The following is a 25,107-nucleotide window of genomic DNA, read 5'->3' as shown; positions in this document are numbered from 1 at the left end:
TGCATTTATTAGTACCGTATTTACTCGAATCTAAGCCGCACTTGAATCTAAGCCACAACTGAAAAATGAGACTCGAAATTAAGGAAAAAAAAAATTTCCCGAATCTAAGCCGCACCTGAAATTTGAGACTCGAAATTCCAAGGGACAGAAAAGTTTTAGGCCGCACATCCAAATCGAAACAAAGTTGGTCCACTGTAATATGAGACACAATTTAGGTCGAATGAATGACTATACAGCTACAGTAGTTTGGTTCGAGTCTTAAGCTTAGCAGTTAAGCTTTACCATGTAGCCATTGCTATGCGTCAGGTGCTCCGTCCGTATTTATTCGGGTACCATTCCTTTTTCACGTGCTTCGTCTGGTTTGAATTGATTGCTTATTTTTCTTTGATCTGGTAAGTGCCGTTCTCTTTGTTATAGATGTTTACTTCACTCTAAGCCGAAGATGCATTACTGTACTGTGTCATGCATTGTTCGTCGCATTCTGATAGTGAGTGTTTACGACCTGTCGCCGCTCGCGGCATGGCTTGCTTTTGTGCGCGCTACCGCCGCTTACAATAAGAAAAAAGAAAAAAAAAATTTAAAAAAAGGAATCGTCTCATTAGTGAAACAATGGCAAGAGACTGCTTGCTATTTGCTGTTACTTACACTGCTGCTTTCTTTGATGATGATCAACAAGAACCAAATAATAGACTGCGTATGATAGAAGATGTTCTGAACGAGAGTATAGCGAAAATTTTTCTCCGGTTGAAAATCTTTGCAGACGCCTCTGTAGTACATTACATTCTGCACAGAAATTGGTAATCTTAGATTTAAAAATCTTGTCAACTGTCGTGCTTCATTTCTGACTGTATCACTATTAGGCATAAGAACAATACGCATATAAACATGGCATGCTATGTATATTATTCCGCATTTGCTGTTGTCTTACTCTAGTTTCATAGTTTATTAGGCAGACAGGATTTAAATGAGATAGCAGCAAACACGAAAGAATACATGGCAAAATGTTTATATTTGTACGGTATTATTCTTATGGTGAAAAGAATACTGCATGCGATTCACAATTCATAAAAGTTCTTATTAGCAACAATCTCTTGTCACAGGTAGGAAAAAATTCAGAATGTAGATTTGGCCATATTGACAAACATCCCAAACTATCTTGCCAGTTGGATTTTCGTAGTATGTTGAAATGCTGCTACATTCGAAGATGAACAATAAGGAATTTGTATTTACTTCATTGGATAATGTATGAAAATGCAGTGGTCGAAACTCGGGGCGGTGAAAAAAAAGCTCGTCTTCCACCTTTTTTTAATTTACTGAGGCAGAGGTTTTGTCGCCAGTATTTATCTTTGTGCCTGCAAAGCATGCCTGTGTAGCGCTACATAATTCGACGGCAGAAGTTAGTTGTGGTGGCACCTACCAACATTTTTCAGAACTTCCGCTTACTTTGCACTCGATTCTAAGCCGCAGGCGGGTTTTTGGATTACAAAAAGCAGAAAAAAAGTGCGGCTTAGATTCGAGTAAATACGGTATTTAAACTTTTCATGGTTGCAAGCAAATTATTGAAAAAGTGTGTTCCTGATTATGGGACACATTTCTGGACCAAAGTGAGTCACTCTAAATCTTTGTAAAAATTACTCTTATTTCTGGTACTGATTCCTTGAATTCGGATGTTGGTTTGGAAAAGAGAGATATTTTAAATTACAAATTTCGTTAAGGAATAAATATATTGGGAAGCAGTACTTCATGTCTCCATTTCCTTAAAGATGTCTCTGCAGTATGTCCATCAGTTCACACCACAAATAATTTGTATTACACCTTTTTTCAGATAATAACTTTAGCTTGGCTTTAATAAGTTACCTAAAAAGAGTCCTGTGTGACATTATGGAATGAAAGTATGCAAAATAAGCTGGATTTTTTATTTTTATATCACCTTTATCTGACAACATTTGTATACTCAGTGGAGATCTGTTCAGATGCTTCAGCAGTTCTGTGGTATGCACCTCCCTGTTGATTTATTACCAAGTTGTAATAGCAAAAATTTTACACTCTCAACTTATTCTATCTGTTTGTTTTTTAGGCATAAAAGGATGATTTTTTACCACAACTCTAGGTATTGATCGATGCGAGGATATGGAACATAAAAGATCTAATGAACTTATGTCCAGAAATGCTTTGTTTCCATACTAGAGACCCTTTACACCCTTTATTCAACCATACATTATTACAGAGACTGCGGTCTAATATGTGATGCACCATGCAGCCACAGTTATAGTATATATTGAATGTACTGAAAATCGTTTCAATGTTCCTAAATGTGTACGTGTATGTGCTGCAGCATGTTCTGCCCCACAACTTCACATCGGTCATGCTGCATCTGAACAGTGTCAAAGGCAGCATGAATATGCTGCCCCAGTGTCTCTGCATCTGTAATGGTCTCTGCATACATGATACTTCTGAGATGGTCCCATAACCAGTAATTGCATGGGTTGAGATCCAGTGAATGAGCAGGCCATGCAACTGGAGCCGCTCGTCTGATCCATAAATCAGGGAAGAGATGACTGAGATGCATCCAGACATTAATGGCAAAGTGGTCTGGAGCACCATCATGTAGCAGCCACATAACCCTCTGAATCATCAATGGCCTTCCTCCAGCGGGGAAGGCTAGGTCATCCACAAGAAATGCCAATAGTTCCGGTCTCTTAGACAACATGGAAGGAAGAGTGGTCTCAAAATACGGCCGCCAATTATCCCGGCCCACACATTCTGGCTCCACTGATGCTGATGATTCACTGTCACCATACCATGAATGTTCTGCATAACATCCCACAGATGACTGTTATGGAAGCTGAAGGTACCACACCACATATAGGTGGCCTCATCTGTGAATAGGATGGAGGACACAAATCCCAGAATCATGCTTGCCTGGTGAGGAAACTAGTAACAAAACTGCTTCCTATGTGGCATGTCTGTTGCTAGTAAGCCTTGCACACACTGTAAGTGATTAGAGTAGTAGCAGTTGTCATGAAGGATGTACTACATAGTCGTCTGGCTTACATGTACTGGCCAGCCAACTACCTGGTACTGACATGGTGGTCACCTTCCACAGTGTTAATCACATATTCCTCCAAGTCTAGTGTCCATAGGGTCCCCCTGCCTGCCACTCATTGCCATTTGCCTTTCCATAAGTAAACACCACGTCAGCAAACTCTTGATTCAAATACGGAACCATTGTGTACAATGCTGTATCACATCCACTATAATGTGAGTCAGCAAGAGAAGTGAATTACTATGGCAGGATAGGGCATGAAAGCATGACATATGAGGAACAGTACCACCCTCTAGGAGGAAACCATGCATACTATAACTGTGGCTGCATGGTACAGCACATATTAGACCACAGTCTCTGTAACAAAGTATGACTGAATAAATGGTCTCTAGCATGGAAACCATGCATTTCTGGACGTAAGTTCATTTGACCTTTTTTGTTTTGTATCCCGCCATTGATCAACCCCTAGAGTTTGTAAATGGTTGGAAAAAATCAGCCCGCCCTGGCCAGAGACCTCTTGAAAGTTCTGAACTGCAATGAGTGTGCTTTTTCATTGTTTAGTGATAAAGAATTGGCAAGGAATTATTTATTAATGTCAATAAAAATTTCATTAAATGATATTTCTAAGACCACACTTGATTTATTATTTATTGCAGTGTTTGCATCATTGCAAAGAAAATGAACTTGACTTCTGCCAATGTTCCTGAGGATAGGTCAGTGACATACACAAGTAAAACTAAGATCTTTAAGATTGAATCTTGTGGGACACCATGTGTAACTAGGTCTGATGGCTCAGTACACTTGTCTTTCCTACTGACATCCTTTGTCTTCTGTCAGAGATATAGGATTTTTAACAATTCTGAGCACAGTAATATTCAAATTTACTCAACAGAATACTGTGATTTACATAGTCAAATGCCTCTGACAGATCACAAAACATACCAGTAGTTTGTAATTTATTGTCCAGTGAATTGAGTACATTCTTGTTAAATGTGTAGATAGCCATCTCAATATCAGAACCCTTTATAAATCCAAATGGTGATTCAGACAATATATTATTTGTTGTCAGATCTTTAATAAACATATGGTATATTATCTTTTCTAAATTTTTTGAGAATGCTGGAAAAAGTTTAACTCAATGGAAATTTTTTGGTATTTCTTTATCTCCTTTCTTAAACAAAGGCTTAACTTCAGCATTTTTCAACTGTTCAGGAAATGTTCTGATAATTGACCTGTTACACAAATCACTTAAAATGTTACTAAACTCAGAAGCACACTCTTTAATTAACTTTGTTGATATATTATCATAACCCCTAGAATGTTATGTTTTTACAGATTTTATGGCTGACATTACTTCTACTGGCATAGTGAAGGGCATATTCATATCACTGAAGTTACTTGTAATGGTTGATCTGTTATATCCATGGCAGCATGTACTGAACCCTGCAACCACATATTTTCTATAACAGTTAATGCTCATTAAAATGTTTATTCTCTTCCTTCCCTAAATTCCATATTGTCTTTATTATGTTATCTGATGGGATTATCTCTGTTTTTAATGCATTTGCTTTGCTGTCACTACTATTATCTTTAATGTTTTGCAGCATGTCTTGTATGTAATGAACTGTAGCATCAACAGTAAAGCTATTTGAGACTGACTGATAAGAGTTTCCTTTTTGAGACAAACTGCCTGTTGGCTTCTGTCTCAGGTTCTTCAGCCAACATTTGTCTGATGATTTTTCTGACATTTTGCCAGCATGCGTGGCTGGATCATCAAAGTTTCACCCTCTATTGATGGTGGTAGACTTGAGCCGAGTTCACACCCGCAGACTATATGTACATGGCACGCCAATGTTCAAGGGCTTTTTCGTGGTGCTACCAACAATGGACATTTGATGCAGCATGAGAAGCCAGAATCCATTTACCTTGAGGCTTTCTTCTTTCTCGTTAAAACTATTCTCGTGTTTGTGTATTTCTATAGCTTCTCAACAAGCGGGTGTGATAGCTCTTCTCTACGGCTGCTCGCTGCAGCACAGGTAGCCAGGTTTCATTTATCTTGAGTCTTTCTTCTTTGTCGTTGGAGCTATTCTTATGTTTGTGTGTTTCTATAGCCTCTCAACAAGCGAGTGTGACAGCTCTTCTCTATAACCAGAACTTACACATCGGCAAATTTTACTATGTAGTTGGTCTCACACAACACATGCTCTGCCACAGCCGATTTCTCCACCTGCCCCAACTTGCAATGTCACTTACGTTCCGTGATCCTGGTGCTGATTAATTGCCCTGTCATTCCAAAGTAGGCTTTTCCACATGTGCATGGTATGCGATATATTACCGGCATTGCAAGTGGGTCCCTTTTATCCTTTGCCAATACGAGACCTTCTTTGTCAGTTTATAAACAGCCTTTATACTATGTTTGCACAATATATGGCTGATTCTGTCTGTCACTCTGGGAGTGTATGGCATATCTTTTTCTGATGTATCACTTCACTGAGTGTTTGACTCAGTTACAACTCTAACGTAACTTGAGTACCTGTTGCTTCTCAGAACACTCTCCAGATGCATTTCATATCTGAGGTGCTGCAGCTTACATATTCAACTTGCTCGCATTATGAATGCATTAATCATGCCTCTTTTCTGGATCAGGTGGTGATCTGATAGCTTGTGCAGGTATCGGTCCTTGTGTGTTGGTTTTCTATACATGCTGTGTCTCGGGTTTTCATTATCCCTTGTAACCAGCATATCTAGAAATGGTAGTTTTTTGTCCTTTTCTACTTCCTTGGTAAATTTTATGTTGGCATGGAGGCTGTTCAAGTGTCTTAGGAAGTCACTGAGCTGTTCCTCCCCATGGCTCCAAACAACAAAGGTGTCATCGATGTATATTTACCACATATTAGGTTTACAAGGTGCTAAGTCCAGCGCCTGTGCTTCGAAATGTTCCATGAAGAGATTGGCCACCAATGGACTAAGAGGGCTAAACATAGTGACACCTTCCAGCTGTTTGTAGAAGTTACCATTCCACATGAAATAGCTTGTGGTGAGGCATTCATGAACGAGCAATGCAATGTCTTGTGGGAAAATGGAACCGGTGTGCCCCATAGAGTCACTGAGGGGCACTTTCATAAACAAACAAAACAACACCAAAACTGTAATTCTTCAGACTTTCCAGGCAAGCCTTTGTCATGTTGAATAATTGGGTTTCTGCCTATTATTCGCATCTTTCCTGGATAATATTTCAATTGTGTGGCTCACAGTCTTCTTCAGGTGCTGTCTGATACTGATTCCAGTGTGGACTGAGTCCAGTATTTATGCCTATGCTGTGCTAGGTGGTCCCTCTGCAGTCCACACTGCATCCAGCTTGCTATCTGTAGTGTGTGCTGACCAATAGCAGCAGCTAAAGTGTTTTCTTCCAATTGCGGCTGTTCCAAATGCTGTGAATGTACTTAGTGGTTATCCTCCATTGTCAATACTGCTGAATTAAGTTCTGTAGGACATACAACCTGTGCTAGACTTTCTATCTTCTGACTGTCATCATTTAAGTCCTTCTGTGATTTAGGGCATTCTATTACTGTGGTGTGGCACGTTAGACACTCCGTCTGCAGACCTTGTCTCCCAGGAATGGCTGCAGTGTTATATTCAGGCCGACAGTGTTCAAATTGCTGCTCACAACTCAGAAGAACATCCTTAGGTATTGAGTCTGTTGTCTGTAGTACCATTTTATGCACATCCTTTGTTACCTGTACTGGGCTGTCATCTCTAACTCCATCTTGATACTTTGTCCCTTCAGGTCTTGATGTTTCCACCTTTGCTTTTTCAGAAGATTGAGTGCCGGGTTCCAAGCCGAGCTCAGCTGGAAATCAGTGTCCAGTTAATGAGATTCTTTGCGACTTTTATCTGAATAGATTCTTTAATGATGCTGTCCCAGTATCTCAATGTTTGTGTTAAAATCTGGGCATCATTATACTTCATAGAATAGTTGCCTGTCTCAGTCTTGTGTGCCTTTGCTGCTCTTTGCACCCAATGTCAGTGGTCATGGTTGTCTGCCCAATGTATGCAATACCACATTCACATGGTACGTGGTAAATGCCTGGCTTCTTAGATGCAGATCATCTTTCACACACCCTGTCAGACCCTTAATCTTGGTGGGTGGATGGAATATGCTTTTAATTTTATGTTTGAGGAAAAATGAAATGAAATGATCATATGGCATTTATTGGCCGAGATATCCCCTATGCGGTTCAGCCACCGTACTGGAAGTCTTTTTAGTTACCGCCAATTTGGTGACTTGCATGTCAATGATGTTGAAAATGATGATGAAGGACACACAACACCCAATCCGCTGCCAGGAATTGAACCCAGGCCCCCTTGCATTGTCGGCAGTAATTCTACCACTGCATTATGTAGGAGGACTTGATTTTGGCAGAAATCGGCCCAACATATGGCAAATATGCAACCTTCTGCATTTCTTCTTGTATCTCTTCAGGAATCTCTGGTGGGGAAACAGGACACAGTGTCTTTTGAACATCTCGAGAAGAGTATCCATTTTTGTAGAACACCGATTGTAGATGTTCTGTCTCCATTGCCAAATTATCAGGATCTGACAGAGTTCGTGCATGGTGAACCAGAGTTCTGAGTACACCACTTTTTCGTGGCAGGTGGTGGTAACTGCTGGCTTGCACATACAAGTGAGTGGGAGTGGGTTTGCAGTACACATTGTGACTGAAGGTGCCATCTGCCTTCCTTTTAACTAGTACAGCTAGGAAAGGGAGTAGTCCATTTCCAGTTCCACGGTTAGGTTGATCCAAGAAAGCATTGAGCTTTTCCTTCCCATGGGGCCATATGACAAAGGTGTCATCCACATACCTAAAAAAGCATTTCAGTTGATCTGGGGCTGATGTAAGTGCCTCCTCTTCAAATCTTTCCATACTGAGATTGGCCATCACCAGTGAGAGAGGGCTGCTCATTGCCACCCCTTCTGTTTGCTCATAGAATTAACCCCCATAAAAGAAGTACGTCAAGGTCAATATGTGACTGAATAAGTCCAGGAGAGCACCACTGACCTTCTCTCCCATCAGCTGAAGAGGGAAACCACGTCTAAACTGACTATAATGTCAGAGTCTGTGATCTGTAGCTGCCTAAGGCATTGTAGGACATCCTCTGAGTTGCCAAGGTGATGGGCACACATCCCCACATATGGCAAAAGCATCTTGTTATAGTGTTGAGCAGTGAGGTAGGTGGCTGCATCAATATTGCTAATTATTGGATGCAGAGGAACCCCTTCCTTGAGCACCCTAAACAGGCCATAAAGTCTGGGTGGTACTGGTGCTTTAGCCCTTAGTTGCTTAATAATCTTTTCTGGAAGGCTGGTTTCTTTAGATGAGCCCTGGTCTTCTTGTCCACCTTGTCTGTGGGTCCCTTTCTATTGGTCTATATGCCAGGTCATCCAGAAGTTGTCACACCCTACTGTCATAATCTGCCTTCTGTAGGACAACGGTAGTATTTCCCTTACCTGCCTTATCTGCTGGTAACATCACAATGCTGTCATATAGGTTTTTGAGGGCCAACCTCTCGTCACCGGGTGTTTGATTTTGGCACCTTGGTTTTAGTGAGTGCCTACGTGACTCTCGTTGGACTTATTCAGCCTTACTGGCAGGAAATTTCAGGGCCACCTGCTCCACTGCACTGACAAAGGCCACAAAAAGAACATTTCCGGGGATAACTGCAAAATTAAGACCCTTTCTCAATACTTTCAAGGTGGTCGTGTTGAAATCCTTCTCACACAGGTTGACAAGCATGCGAGCATCCTTGTTCTGCTATGCCTTGTTGTTAAGACGTTCAAACATGGCTAGCTGACAGGACACCGATTTCTTCCTTGTGCACTTCACTAGGGCCCAGGACATGCCATCAACTGGGTCCCAGTCTTGTCTGGTTAGAGAATTTGCTTTAAAAAGGGGCCGCACCAGCAACTCTCTGGTCGTCACATCAGTTGGTTGCACATGTCACGTACTCTCTCCCTGACAAATGCTAAGCTCGCTTGATGTTTAATTCTGTCGGCCACTCTGGAATTGATGTGATGTTTAATTCTAACAGATACTGGAGCCATGTCCTCTTCTTGGCATCACAGTAGGAAACAGGGAGAGCTGAGCAGTCTCCCCTTCCTTTGTCAAAGCTTGCCCAGCTTTCTAATATTCAGATACATTTCCTCCCCGTAGAGTCTTCTAATGTAATTCTTCAGGCTTTCCTGGTGAGGCATTGTCATGTTGCAGTTCATAGTAGCTTACTCTGTACATTGTATTGATAGCTACACTGTGTAGTCCTATTTGTGCTAATTCAGCTAATTTAATAAACATCTTAACATATACTTGATTACACTGATGTTCTCAAAGAAAACAGTTACCTACAATTGTAATTACAGAGTCTCCTTTACATAATATTACTACTTATCATTCAGTTATGTTCTCACAATTTCATAGGTGTCTGCTGGATGTCCTACATTCCAGTTTTCAAGTAATTTAAGAAAATTACACCTGAACAAAAAAATAGTAGGGGAATGATGTTGGTTACATTCTCATGTACAGCACTCCTCCAAAAATTGTGCTGCCTCATGTTTTTATAAACTAACAAAGCAATTACCCTTTGAAGCTATACATGTCTTTTCTTATTATTTTTCCAGCGGCGATTCCAGATGCCCTGCAAACAGAGTGCTCTAAATGTAGTGCTGTTCAGAAGAAACAAGCAGGCCGTGTCATGGCCTGGATACTTGAGAACAAGCGCAATTACTGGGATGAACTTATTGCCAAGTATGACCCAGAAGGCAACTTCCGCAAAAAATATGGCTATGATGAGGATGATGATGAAGAGGAGAAGTAATATAAATACAAGTGGTGAAAGAGGAAAGGAAACACTCCAATCAATCACAGTTTGAAGATTCAAAAGGTCTTTTGAAGTAATAGAAAATTCCCATTCTTTTGTAACAACATTGATACTTACCTTTTCAGATGCATCAGCGCTTCTGATAAGAAACAGTGATCCTTATAGTTTTTCTCAGAAAGAATACTCATTGGCAAGAAAGTGATGAATTGTGTGCTAGTCTCCTAGAACTAAAAAAATCTAGTGTAATTAATTTTGTCGTGTAATGACATTCTTGGAGAGTTGTGGCGGTTGTGTGATACATAATGTTTATAGCATACTGCAGCTATCAGCCACAATTTAGATTTGGTTTACATTATAGAAAAATACCATTACTGGTTCTGAATTTACACATTCATTCCCAAATGGCTTGGTTCCATTTATGCTTTTATCAAAACGCAACACACTGCATTGCCTTTTATAAAGTGTAAATGATGAATGTGTAAATTTGAAACTAGTATAGTGCTCTTTCATTGTAAACAAAATTGAAACTGTGGCTCATTGCTGTGCTGTATGCTGTAAATATTCTATTAGAAGGTTGTCTGATAATGTAATGCTTGTTCTGAACATAAAATGATCTGTTGTGGAATATTACTGCATGACACTTACAGATCACAACACTATGCAGTTCTTTGTATTTTTTCTGTATTTACAGGATTAAAAGTTAACTAGGAATCTATGTAGTTAGACATATCCTAATACAGTATATCAGTGATATAGCAGAGTAAAATTCTTTGAAAAATATGATGAGGTTGTGTAAAAGCTATTTTGGTTTACAGTTAAGGGAAATGATGGTACTGTGGCCATATTTGAAGAAGCTAAAGGTTAGCAATTAGTGTCCTTATTACTCTGAAATGGAAATGGCCAACTTTCTAAGGAAAAGACCATACATATACATAAATTTGAAAATCATTTTATTGTGGTAGTTCATATGAAAAGAATGTATTCATGACTGGGATTTTTCTACAGTAAAAATACAAAATTCAGTTGATGTATGTCAGTTTTACACAGTGATAATACTATCCAATTCCCTTACAACTAGTCTAAATCACTTGATTTATAGAGGAATTAAGTACGTCAGGCATACATTACAATCATTTATCCATTGTTCCAGAAAAGCATTTCATATTTATTACCTGTGAAATGTTTAAATAATTACATGTTTAAAAAGAAATTAGACATTTGTTTCAATGTACTGGTACTGGTATTCTTCCTATTATCATTTGTAACCCAGACTTTAAAAAATCCTACAAAGTTCCCTTTCAATCCAAAAGCATACACAGACTGCATCATCAGCTATCAAATCTTCACCTCAAATATTTTGTACAGGCAGCTACAGGTAAGAAACTCACACACTTACTTTCAGTTTTGCAGTGTTTTGATAAGTGATTTTAAAGATGTAGTGGTATTTACTGTTACACAATAAAATAGTTTAAAATTTAATTATATGACATATCTAGGCGTTCATTACCCCTGCATTCCATTCCTCACACTGGCAACACTTTATTAGTGCAGAGCTTACCACTTCCCCTCTACATATACATAAATACTCCCAAAGCCACTGTGCAATCTGTGGCAGAGGGTACCATGTATGATTACTAGTTCTTTCCTTTCCTGTCCCACTCACAGATAGTTCAAGGGAAAAAATGACTGTCTATATGCCTCCATATGGGTCCTACATTCTTGTAGCTTATCTTCATGGTCATTATGTGAAATGTATGTTTGCAGCAGTAGGATCATTTTGTAATCAACTTCAAATGCCAGTCATCTAAATTTTCTCAATAGTGATATTTTCAAGCAGGAATTGCAGAAGTCAAGTAGCTCTTTCCTCATTGTATACAATTATGCTGTATATTGTATACAAAAACAGACTGTTCTACAACCTTGTTCTAGGCTATGTAACTGGATAGGTACTGACAAAGATGATTTTCGCAGATGTTGATGGGAATTATTCAGAAGCCATCCATAAAGTTGTATTTCAGCAAGCAAAGATGTTTTTCGCAGATGTTGATGGGAATTATTCAGAAGCCATCCATAAAGTTGTATTTCAGCAAGCATCCGCTTTTGAACACCCCGATTTTTTACCAGAGTATGCAACGAGACAGGTTTGAGCTACTTTGCGGATTCCTTCATTTTGTAAGAAGAAATGAATACATTTGAATGCAGTAACAGATGGTTCAAGTTGGGTTCCATCATTCAACACTTGAATGATACATTTAGAAATACATACAACATGGGAGAAAACATTTCTGTTGATGAATCTCTTACAATATGGAAAGAAAGGCTGCAATAAAAACCTGTCTACCTCTAAAATCGGCAAAGTTTGGTAAAAAGTCCTATGAGATCTGCGAATCTTCCACAGATTATTTATGGCAATTTATTATTTATGCAACAGTTCCACAGAAATAGAAACAAAATTTCTTACTGCAGATACCCTGAAAACCAGTCAGATTGTAGTGAAGCTTGTTGAGCCTCTTTTCAACTTAGGCCATATGCTTTGGTTGGGCAATTATAACAGCATCCTTTTGTGCCACTTTTTGAAGGAAAGAGGTATGAATGTAGCTGGCACACTTCGACTGAATAGGAAGAATGTAACTGATGCCTGGAGACGTGCAAAACTGAAGAAAGGTGAACTTGTAGCACACCCATTCACATGGCATAATGGTACTGAAATGGATGGATAAAAAGCAGGTTGCCTTTATTTCTACATTTCATAATGATGCAGTTGTTATGGCAACCAAAAGGGGCAAAGAGGTAAGAAAGCCTCAGTGCATAAAAGAGTACAATAGTTTTATGGGCGGTGTAGATTTGAAGGATCAGAAACTACAACCTTTTCTCGTGGAAAGGAAGGAAGGTGTAAAGTGGTATATGAAAATGTTTAGAAGGCTGATGAATGTTGCAGTGCACAATGCTTTTATTGTTTACAATGCTAGCGAAAAAACAACGGAAGAAACGCATATAAATTTCAGGCTTCTGCTTATGACACAATTGCTGGAAATTCACGGGAAGAATGTAACTTCACCTCGATGTGGGCGACCTTCAAAAACTCCTGTGCCTGAAAGGCTCACAGCGAGGCATTTTATTGAGAAGATCCCACCCACAGAGAAGAAGAGTAAGCCTACAAAGAGATGTGCAGTCTGCTGCAAGAAGATGGGGAAACATAAGGAAACATCGTTCTGGTACAAGGACTGTGGTGTAGGACTTCGTTTTGAAGATTTTTCAAAATATACCACACTCAAAATTCATTTTAAGTGACAATGTATGTTTTAATTATAATAAACATGTATTGATTCCAATTCCTGAAATTTTCATAACATTTGAACAAGTAATTCCCATCCTAGAGCAATTTCACTGAAACGCTACATTCTGGGGCCAGCCAGCCAGTAGGCTAGGCACACACCCAGAAGCTACCGGCTTGAAGGGTTAATAATGAAATGGAAAAGGAAGGATGTAGTGAAGCAGATATTAGGTGTGATAAGATTTGCTCAGTAAATGAAGTGAAATCATTTACGTTCAGGGAAGATGGAAATCATGTGGTTATATTAACATAAGGGGATGGGGAAGGATGAGCATGAGTGTAATATAAATGATTGGGTGTCACACGAAAATGTGCATCAGGTGTTGGTGCCAGAGGAACAGGAGATATTAAAATTCAGAGATGGTAGAAAATATAATGTAATTTTATAGGTATAAAAAAAATCTCACCATGCAGTGGCAAGAGAAGACACATATAAAAGATATTAAATGTTGCAAGCTTTTGAAGCCAGTGGCTCCTTCTTCTGGCGGAAGGTCTGAAGGGGAAGGAAAAGGGGTGCAGGAAAAGGACTGGTAAGATTTAGGAGAAGGTGTAGAGTTTGGAAGTTACCTGGAACCCAGGTTCAGAGCAGACTTACTGGACAGGAAGAGAACAAAAGACTGATGTTAGGGACTGTACCAGACAAGATTTGAAAACCTGAGGGCTTAAAGGTGGAAGAGTGGGTGAGACGCATGACAGAGATTGCTAACACATTGCTTACAAAGTTAAGTGTATCATATCTGATAGAGGGGGGGGGGGGGGGGGACAGACAGGTCAAAAAATGAAAGATGTAGAAAACTAAAAGAGAGTAAAGGAAGGAATAGTTACTGTGAAGAAATGCTGAGACTAAAAAATTAACGTAAATTAAAACCAGGTGTGTGGCGAGAACTGAGGACATGCTGTAGTGCCACTTCCCACTTGCAGTGTTCTGAGAAAGTGGTATCTGGGGGAAGAATCCAGATGGTAAGTGTGGTGAAACAGGCACTTTGTTGAGCATGCTCCGCAACAGGATACTGTGTGTTCCAAGTATGCACCTTCTGCCTATCACCACTCATCCTAACTGATAACTTGGTGGTAGTCACGCTTATGTAAAAGGCTAAACTGTGTTTACATGACAGCTTTTATATGACATGTTGTTTCACAGGTGGCTCTCCCTTTGATAGTATACAGTATGTTTTGCCAGTTACAGGGCTAGTATAGGTGGTGACAGGAGGACACATAGAGCAAGTCTTACAGTGGGAATGGTCACAGGGGTAGGAGCCACGGGGTAGGGAGATGGGTGCTGAAGGAACTTAGAGTCTGACAAGGATACTGCAGAGATTGGGAGGGTGATGGGAAGTTATTCTAGGTGTGGTGGGGATAATGTTGGACAGTATGGACATTATTTCAAGACATTGTTTTAGGAAGTCATAGACTTGTCAAAGTAACTGATTAATAATGAAAGAGTTCACAGGTGAATAGCCGGGTGTTAGTGTTCAAGGGCACAGTGTTTCAGCAAGCGACCACATTCCCCTCATCACTTGCACTTATGAACTGACTGCTGAGGTTTTATCTCCTCCTCTGCTCCAGGTGTTCCAAACACGGTCCGCGCACAGAGCCTCCAGCATCTGTTCTGTTTGCAGTCAGAGCCCAGGGACACTTCTTAATATCTCTGCTTGTTCTTGAAGTCTGTTTGTGGTGGGATGTCATCTGTCTCCTTTTATTCATATTCCAAGTGGGTTCCCAGGCCTTACTAGGGATGTAACTAGTAGCTCAATTGATTAGCAGTTCCTGTACTCGAATTTCAATAGATACTTTAATGACACAGTCCCAGTATTTGGACATCTGTGTCAGAACCTTGGTCTGGTCATAATTCTTTCTGTGTAATTCCAAGGCAGTGTTCAGCAACCACTGACTTGTTAGGCTGCTGTCTTCTGGTATGCTGTTGTTCTCGGCAACAATCTTCAGTAGTAAGCACCATTTGACATACTAAGTCATGTCACATTTCCAGGAGATCTAGTAGACTCCGGATTTCCATAGTCCTAGTTCATCCTTGAGGTTACCAAGCAGTGCCTGTGTCTTAATTGATGGGCAAAAGACAGTCTTCACTTGATGTCTTTGAAGAATTCGACCTATCTTTTCCAATAAGGTGTCACAGAACAGAATAAATGCTATGCCCCCATCCTGTTTAGGTTCCTCTTCTGTTTCCTCCAGTTGTACAGTCAGTGTGGGACGTAGTGCTTTTCGAATTTGCTTTCTGTGTCACCATTTTTCCAGAAAACTGAGCTCAGATGTTGAAGTTCTTGGTTAAGGCTCTCATTGTCAGACAGGCTAGGGGCTCTGTGAACCAATGTTTTGAGGACACTGTTCCTCTTCTGGATGAAAGCAGCTGTTTGCATGTAAGTAAAGGTCAGTGTCCGTCTTCAGGGCTTCCTCCTCAAAATGTTCCATGAAAAAGTTGGTGACGATAGGTGAAAGTGGACTCTCCGTAGTACTTCTGTCTGCTCTTAGTATCCACTGTCACAGAGAAAGTATGTTGATGTCAGGATGTGCCTAAAACAGTTGGTCGTCTCTGTGTCAAATTTCTGATTAATAAGTTCCAAGGATTTGTGCATAGGCACCCTTGTGAAGAGAGAGACAACATCGAAACTCACAAGGATGTCTGAATCACGAAGTCTGAAGTTGCTAAGACGCCCGACAAAATCCACTGAGTTGCGAATATAATGTGGGCGTTTTCGAACATAAGGGCTAATAAGTATATCCTTCCAGAGTCTACCAGATCCCCTGCGGCATCACTTGCATAGGCCAAATGGTGTGTACTACCAAAGATCGTTGCCAAGAACATCAATGGAACACTAGACTGCAGCAACCTAACAATTCGGTGGTTGCTGAACATTGCCTCTCGGAATTACACAGAATGAATTATGACCAGACTAAGGTTCTGCCACAGACGTCCAAATACTGGGATTGTGTCATTAAAGAATCTATCAAGATTTGAGTACGGGAACTGCTGATCAATCAAGATAGCAGTTACATTCTTAGGAAGGCCTGGGAACCCGCTTGGAATCAGATTAAAAGGAGAAAGAAGACATCCCATCATGAACTGACTTCAAGAACAGGCAGAGATACTAAGAAGATGGCACCGGCACAGGCCCCTGGGTGCGAAGCGTGAATGGAACAGATGCTGGACACTCTGCACCTGGGCATGGACCACGTTCGAATGCCTGGAGGAGGGGAGGAGATGAAATACAGTGCCGATACTTTGGCAGTCAGTTCGTCAGTGCACCTGATGATGGCAACGTGGTTGCTTGCCAAAATATTGTACCTGTTGGACACTATCATCTGGGTGTTCACCCATGAATGCTTTCGTGATGAAGTATGCTGGGAGAAATTGAAGAACCACAACTGATTAAGACTCTGTGTGACAAGTGGTGAACTCCTAAGTTGTTATTTGTAGGGATCAGTACTACCATAATTGTATGTGATGGCCCAGGAAATCTGCTTTTGAACTAGCCTGGTGGGGTAATCACGTCCAGTGAATGCTGAGGTGAAAACTGTGATGCATTGCTCTAAGGAGTCAACATCTGAACAAATACATTTGCCTCAAATGCCAAGGCTGTATGAGAGGTAATGTCTGTCATGGAAAGGATAGTGACTGTCAAAATGTCAGTACTGCTCTTTATTAGTAGGTTTAATGTCAATGGAAGTGCGTAGCTGACCTTTGGTGAGTATGTGACCAACATCAAGGAAAGTGACATGGGATTCGGAACAGGATCCATATGAAATTTAACTGGGAGAATGTCTTTAGAGATTCCAAGAATTTGAATGGTCAGCCTCACTATGAGTCCATACCAGAAAGATGTCATCAATATATCAATGTATGTCATCAAATCAGGGGCTGAAGGCTTATGGATCCCAAGAAAGCACCCTCCAAGAGACCTAAGAAAAATTTGGCACAGGGGAGCCATTCTGGTTCTCATGGCTGTTTAAGCGGTTTAGCCTCACATTTTTGTAAGTGTAAATTCATTAAGCATGTACCACAGTAGTTGCTCATCTGTTTTGTTTTGGAGACAAGTGTCCATTCGTTTAGTAAGCCAGTCAGTCAGGCCCCAGATCTCGGCTGATACACATCTCCAAAGTGGCAATTAAGTGTTTATCTTTTCCTGTGTTGTCCTCATAGTACATTTTTAAATTTTGTGGATGTTTTTCTGTTTAAGATGTTTAATCTTAATCTTGCATTTTTGTAAGTGTAGATTCATTCAATCTGTAACATAGTTTTCATTTCTTCTGAATAGTTAGCTACATAGCCCATTAATGCACCAGCATCGACTGGTGACACAGGTGGGTAGCAAGTTGCATATCTAAGAGTCTGTCTGCTTTTACACTTTACTTCTTCAGTTAGACTTGCTAGGATGGGCACTTCCTGTGTGCAGATGAAAGAGGAACTGGCCACAGTTTGCAAACAACTGAATGCACTTTTAGCTATGGGCAGTAACCTTCAGGCTGCTGCTTCGGGGCTTAGTGGTGGTGGAGAATCTGGCACATCACATGGTACGCCTCAGGTTTTGCTTGTTTCACCCATGGTCTCTGCTGCCAAGGCATCTCCCAGTGTACCCAACACGGTGGATTCACCCTCACAGCAGGTTGACTAGTGGGTGGTAACATGTTCGTGTTGCTCGAGGCAGAGGGCCAAAGTGAGACTGGCTGCCTGGCTTTGCTCACTCACCCTGTGAGTGGAGATGGGGGTCCCTGCTTCAGCGGGCTATGAGCAGGCACGTGAGGGTAGAGATTTAACAGTTATCAGGAGCTCCAACATTAAGGGTGTTTTGGAGACCCTTAGGGCTAGAAAGAAAGTGGAAGTGCACTCGGTATATCTGCCAGAGGGAGGGGGGTAGAGGGGGGGGGGGAGGCATCATCTAAGATGTGGAAGTGGCCCTGCCTGCAGCTGAAAAGCATGCAGAGTGCAATTGTCTACAAGTTGTGGCTCATGTCGGCACTAATGAAGTATGTCATATGGATTCTGAGCCATCCTCAACTCATACAGATGGCCAGAGGAAGTTGTGAGGGCTGCTGGACTCATGCACGGGATGCAAGCAGAGCTCACAATTTACAGCCTTGTTCCGAGAATCAATCAGAATCTTTTGGTTTGGAGCCAAGTGGAGGGTATCAACCAGAGGCCTCATCAACTCTGTGATGGTATTGGTTGCATATTTCTAGACCTACATTATTGGACTCCCCTTGATAGGTGAGGGGTGTACTACACAAAGGAAGCAGCTACGCATGTAGCAGGGTACTTGTGGAACACACATGAGGGTTTTTAGACTAGGCTGTAGTTTGAAGCACTCCAATGATCAAATCATCTGTTGATATGCAGCAAGGGAAGTCAGAACATGTTCAGAGTAAAGCGACTGTCACTGTCAAAATATTAGGAATAAATTGTTGAAGTATTCATAAAAAGGTTCCCAAATTTACTGCACTCCAGGAAATTTCCCACACTCAACTTTTTCTTGGGACCAACAGCAGGCTGGAACCCGAAGTTCAAAGCTCTGAGATCTGAGATATTTGGCAAGTTATCGAATGTATATCGGAAAGACAGATTAAAGGCCATAGGAGAGGGAGTGTTCACAGCAGTTGACAAAAATATTGTCTCTACTGAGGTCAAAGTTGAGTGTGACACTGAAGTTATCTGGTCACATATCATAGGTGCAAGCAAAACCAAGTTAATGGTTGGATATTTTTCCAGTCACTTGATTCTGCTGTGACAATTTTAGAGTCATTCAAAGGAAGTCTACAGTCAGTAACATGTAAATACCCAGATCATGCAATACTTGTTGCAGGCGACTTTAACCTACCAAGCATGGACCGGGATGGCTATGGACTCACTGTGTGTGTGTGTGTGTGTGTGTGTGTGTGTGTGTGTGTGTGTGTGTGTGTGTGTGTGTGTGGGAGGGGGGGGGGGGGGGGGTTTGCAGACAGACCATTCTGCAATGTACTTCTGACCATGTTTTCTGAATATTGTATTGAGCAGCTAGTTCAGCAGCCCACATGCAATGGAAATATCTTAAGACATTGTAGCTACAAATAGGCTGGACTTAATCAACAAAATCAATATACAAACAGGGATTAGCAATCATGATGTCATTATAGAAACTATGTGTACAAAAGTCAGTAAATCTGTTGAGAAGGCTAGGAGGGTATTTCTGCTAAAAAGAGAAGATAAGCAGTTGTTAGCATCTCACTTAGACAGTGAATTGACATCACTTAGTTCAGTAAGGTAGATGTAGAGGAATTATGGGCAAAGTTTAAGCAGATTGCAAATTGTGGTCTGGAGAGTTATGTGCCTAGTAAGTGGATTAAGGATCAAAAAGATTCATTATGGTTTAGCAATGAAATTTTGAAAATGCTGAGGAAGCAGTGGATGTAGCATTCTCAGTTCAAAAGAGAACACACAAATGATGACAAGCAAAGGTTGCATCTGTGAAAAGATCTATGTGTGAAGCATACAACTGCTACCGCCATCACACCTCAGCAAAAGATCTAGCAGAGAACCCGAGAAAATTCTGGTCCTATGTAAAACTGCTAAGCAGATCTAAGGCATCCATCCAGTCCCTTGTTGACCAGTCTGGTGTGGTAGTTGAAGACAGCAAACTAAAAGCCAAAGTTTTAAATTTCATTCATGGAGGAGAATCAAACATACTATCATCTGACCACCAGACAGATGCCCGCATGGATGGCATTGTAATAAGATTCCCAGGTGTAGAGGAACAACTGAAAGACTTGAAAGCAAATAAGTCATCAGGTCCAGACTGAGTCCCAATTTGGTTTAACAAAGAATACTTTATGGAATTGGCCCTCACCTAGCTTGCATTTATCATGAATCTCTCGCCCAGCATAAAGTCCCAAGCAAATGGAAAAAAGCGCAGGTGACTCCTGTACATAAGAAGGGCAAAAGAATGGACCTGCAAAATTACATACCACTATCCCTAAGATTTGTTTGCTGCAGAATCCTTAAACATATTCTCAATTGGAATATAATTAAATATATTTTCTTGAGACCCAGAAGCTTATGTGCACGAAACAGCATGGTTTTAGAAAGCATCACTTGTGCGAAAATCAACTTGCCCTTTTCTCACATGATATACTGCAAACTATGGATGAAGGGCAACACATCCATTCCATGTTTCCAAATTTCCAGAACGCAGTTCACACTGTGCCCCATTGCAGGGTGGTAATGAAGGAGCGAGCATATGGAATAAATTCACAGATATACAAGTGGCTCAAAGGTTTTTTAAGTTATAGAACCCAGTGTGCTGTTCTCGAAGGTGAATGTTCATCTGAGACAAGGGGATCATCAGAAAAGCTCCAAGGAAGTGTGATGAAACAACTATTATTCTCTATACACACAAATGTTTGTTGGGCAGGATGGACAGCAATCTGCAGTTGTTTTCTGATGATGCTGTGGTGTATGGTAAGATGTCAAAGTAAACTGGCTGTATGAGGATACAGATGACTTAGAGGAAATTTCTAGTTGGTGTGACGAATAGCAGTTAGCTCTAAACATATAAAAATGAAAGTTAATGTGAATGAGTAGGAAAAACAAACGCATATGACAGACTGATAAAAACAGTTCTAGAAGGTTATGTAGAAGGGAAAAGGAAGCAAGGAAGGAAGAGATTCCAGATACTGGATGACATGATGGACGGTACAACATACAGCAGCCTTAAGAAGGACTCAATGTATCGCAAAAAATGGAGAGGCAAAGGACCTACTAATTTAGCAGATAACTGATGATGATGAATGTTTGTGTATGGCATTAGTATTGTCCTGCTTGACACAGTCACATTGTTTAAATATCTGGGTGTAATATTTCAAAGTGAAATGAAATGGAACAAGCATGTGAGGACTTTAGTAGGGAAGGCAAATGGTTGACTTCAGTTAATTGGAAGAATTTTAGGTAAGTGTTGTTTTTCTATAAAGGAAATCGCATATAGGATGTCAGTGTAACCTATTCTTGAGTACTCCCCAAATGTCTGGGATCTGAACCAGGTTGTATTAAAGGAAGTCGTCAAAGAAATTCAGAGAGTGGCTGCTCAATTTGTTACCTGTAGGTTCAAACAACATGTAAGTTTTGTGGAGATGCTTCGGGATCTCATAAGGTGATTCTGGAGGAAAGGCACATACTTTTCAAGGAATGTTATTCAGAAGATTTAAAGAATTGGCATTGAAGCTGACTGCCAAATGATTCTACTGCCGCCAACACACACTGCATGTCAGGACCATGAAGATAAGATAAAAGAGATTAGGTCTCATACATAGGCATACAGACAATCATTTTTCCCTGCTCCAGTTGTGAGTGGAACAGTAAAGAAAATGACTAGTAGTTGTACAGGCTACCCTCCACCACATGCAGTACAGTGGTGTGAGGATTATCTACACAGAGCTGTGCCTCTTACCTTTTTAGATGTCTGCCACTCAAAGGTAAAATGGTTGTTGGTAAGTATGAAATTGATTAAGGTGAGCAACTAGGATATCAAAGGTTTGGAACCGGATGGGCACTGGTTGAAGAAATATTTAGCAGCAGATAGACCATGTACATGGGATTTGTTGGTATATATGGAGGTGGCATCGGTGGTGACATTGGTGGTGACAAGCAAGCTATGTGGTTAGTGTGGGAGGAGCACAGATTTCAGACAATCTAGGAAATTATTGGTTTCTTTAATACAAGAGAAAAGTCTTTGTACTATGTGTTGCAGGTGTCGATCGACGAAGGCAGGTATACGTTTGGTGGGTGATGTGAAGTCAGCAACTATGGGACAGCCAGGGTGATTGGATTTGTGTATCTTGGAAAGAGGTAAAAGGTGAAGATGCATTGTTCGGATGGTGTAAGAAGTTCTATGGAATGAGGTGTTAGTCCTCATGAGGGCCCTGAGGTTTTAAGGAGGAACTGCGGGTCAGTTTGAATCAGTGGGATGGGATCTTGATGGGAGATGCGGTACATAGAGGTGTCAGACAGCTGGCATGGACCCTCACTTGCATACTCCCATCGATCAAATAACACAGTGGTCGATCCCTTGTCTTCTGGGAGGTTAATGATGGAGACATCAGCTTTTAGGGAATGAAGAACCTGTAATTCTCCAGAGGACACGTTAGGGTCATGTTGTAGAGACCTGAGGAAGGGTTGTGAAGCAGTGCTGCATGTGAGGAAGGCTTGAAAGGGATGATTTAGAGGTATTGGTTGTGGGATCAAGTTGGAACCACTGTCAGAATTGCTAGAGACAGAGCTCAATGTCAGGTTTGCTGTTGCAATGATTCTGAGATTGGGTTTCAAAGTGATATTTCCAGTTGGTGTTATGTGTGAAGGAAACTGGGTCCTTCACTAATGCAGCATGATTACATGCATGTTTAGGAGTGAAAGAGAGACTCTTGAAAAATACAGGTACTTCAGGAGGGGAGAGTGCTGTAGATGAGAGGTTGAAAACATTGTACTGTTGTGACTGATTCTTGTGATCATGAGTTATCACTGGTCTGGGAGGTAATGGTGAAGGCTGAGGGATGTGAAGGATGTTGATCAAGCTAGGTTTGTAGGAGGGGACTAGTGGCTGATGGTGTGGCTGTTTAGGGAGCTGTAGAGGGACACAAAGGGGAGCACCACTGTTGAGGTAATTTTGGAAAAGGTGGGGTAACTTTTTGAGGTGAAGTCTGGCATGTTGTTACAGTTTGTAGTTGGCTTGGTGGATGATACATACCAAGGAAACATGTGGAGCAGATACCTGAAGGATTTTGTACAAGGAGAGAAGTCTGGTGGAATGGAAATTGGCAGATGAGGGATATAGGACAAGAAATTGCTGTATTTGAAACTGTAAAAGAGGCTGGTGTAAAGTAGGATTACATTCAGAAACAGGAGCTTTTAGTTTTAGGTCTTTGGGAATAACTACCAGGGACAAGCAGGTTTCAAGAAACGCAATGTGGGACCTTAGGTTTGATAATGGAAAAGCATATTTTCAAAAGTAACATGTGATGAGGTTCATCATGACAAGAGAGGAGGATTTGGAGTCTTACGGATGATGGGAGTGGCAAAAAAGAGAAGCAGAGGGTGGGAAAAGAGAGAAAGGCAAGGAAAAGGATTGGAAAAATTCATACAAAAAGTGCGAGAACACACAAGGATTAAAAAGAGGTAATGAGTGGGCGAGAATTTCTTGCATGAAGCATAACCTATACAATACGAAAACATTGTGACTGGAAAAGAAATTCGACTGGGACAGTCATGAAAAAAGACAAAATTTTAAAAACTGGACAAACAGAAAGAGAAAATATAATTCATTGTGTTTATCAAATAAAGTAATGTAGCAGATGACAGCAAAAGGCGATCAGAGCAGTTTCACGAAAAACAAACACACAAAAAACATGAAAGAATTATGTATAAGCAAGTTAAGTGGAGGATGGGGAAGATAATAGCTATCAAATTTACAAATAAATTGGCGAAAGATGATTGGGTGTACCCCTACACTCTAGTGAACCATGAACAAATTGTTAAATGCAAATTTGTAAATAACAGTTGTCCCACTAAACACACAGAAATCAGTACTAGAAAAGACTCAGTAATATAGGTGGTACAGGTAAATAAATGAGCGGACTAGTACCCATGGTAGAAAACAAATGACAGTTTGAACAAGATAGAAGACAAAAAAGCATGACAAGGGGGTTGCATAAGAAGGAACGATAGACACATGGCCTGACATATTTTGGGAATATAATTGGATAGATAAAAAATCTGCTCAACCAAGCGGTGGCAGAAGGATGAAGGAAAAGGATTAGTGAGGATTAGGAAAAAGGGGTAAGGTTCAGAGAAGTCGTACAGAACTCTAGATCATGGGAGATTTACTGGATATGAGAAGGAAAGTCTGAATGTTGGGGACTGCACTGGACAAAATTTGAAATCTTGAGAGTTTAAAACTGGCAGATATAATAATATACAAGAAAGAGATTACTGCCAAAACATTGCGCACGAGTTCACTGGACATAATTACCTCACCAGCCTAGTTCAAAAGGAGATTTCCCAGGTCATCACATCCAGTCATGATATCATTGATCCCTACAAAAAAACAACCAAGGAGTACATCACTTGCCACTTAGTATTGTCCTGGTTTTGAATGTGTTAACCAGCTTCTTTGACAAGGCAAAGACTTCTTAAAATCATGCCCTAAAATGAGGTCCATTGTGGCAGGCAAATTTTCCTACCACACCTATGTAGAATAGCTTTTGTCACCCTCCAAATTTCTGCAATATCCTTGTCAGACACTAAATTCCTTCTGCATCCATCCCCATACCCTATGGCTCTTACCTCTGTGCTCGTCCCCACTGTAAGACTTGTCCTATGCACCTTCCTGCCATCACCTATACCAGCCCTGTAACTGGCAAAACATACTGAATACTATCAAAGGGAGAGCCACATGTGAAATGACACATGTTGTGCATCAGTTGTTATGTAGTCACAGTCATGTTGTGACAATGCTTGCCATCTTTGTCTCTTCATTTGTTGATTGCCCTCCATATCGATGTACTGGCTGAAAAATGGCGTGTGGGAGTGTCACTACTGTCTACTGTAAATGATGTAGCCAACAGATGTACAGTTGCGTTTCACAGTCTTTTACATTCACTGTTCACAACGCCCCAATATTACACAGTTATATGGCCAGCGCACTATTGTTTAACTTTCGATAAGCCTCATTAATAGGTTGCAGGCGAACATCCACATACTGCTACAATAATTTACTATTGAACATCAATGAGCAGTAAAAACCTAACCACACAGTTCTTGAAGAATAACAAGATGCGTATGGAGCAGACACTATCATTGGTTTAACACACACCCTACAGG

At 40.7% G+C, this 25,107-nt stretch overlaps 1 protein-coding gene across 1 annotated transcript in view; it reads left to right on the top strand.

Annotated features, from left to right (window-relative positions):
* Nucleotides 1-10,961, top strand: part of LOC124798681 (ejaculatory bulb-specific protein 3-like) — a 51,235-nt gene extending 40,274 nt beyond the window's left edge. Inside the window, exon 3 of the mRNA XM_047262182.1 lies at nt 9,720-10,961. Within this exon, the coding sequence (XP_047118138.1) occupies nt 9,720-9,916 (197 nt within the window). The 3' untranslated portion in view covers nt 9,917-10,961. The remainder of the gene's footprint in view (nt 1-9,719) is intronic.
* The last annotated feature ends 14,146 nt before the right edge of the window (nt 10,962-25,107 follow it).

Source organism: Schistocerca piceifrons, chromosome 5 (assembly GCF_021461385.2).
Source record: "Schistocerca piceifrons isolate TAMUIC-IGC-003096 chromosome 5, iqSchPice1.1, whole genome shotgun sequence".
In the NCBI taxonomy this organism is placed as follows: domain Eukaryota; kingdom Metazoa; phylum Arthropoda; class Insecta; order Orthoptera; family Acrididae; genus Schistocerca; species Schistocerca piceifrons.
The sequence above is the reverse complement of the archived record's forward strand: the minus strand, read 5'-3'. Positions and strand labels throughout refer to the sequence as shown.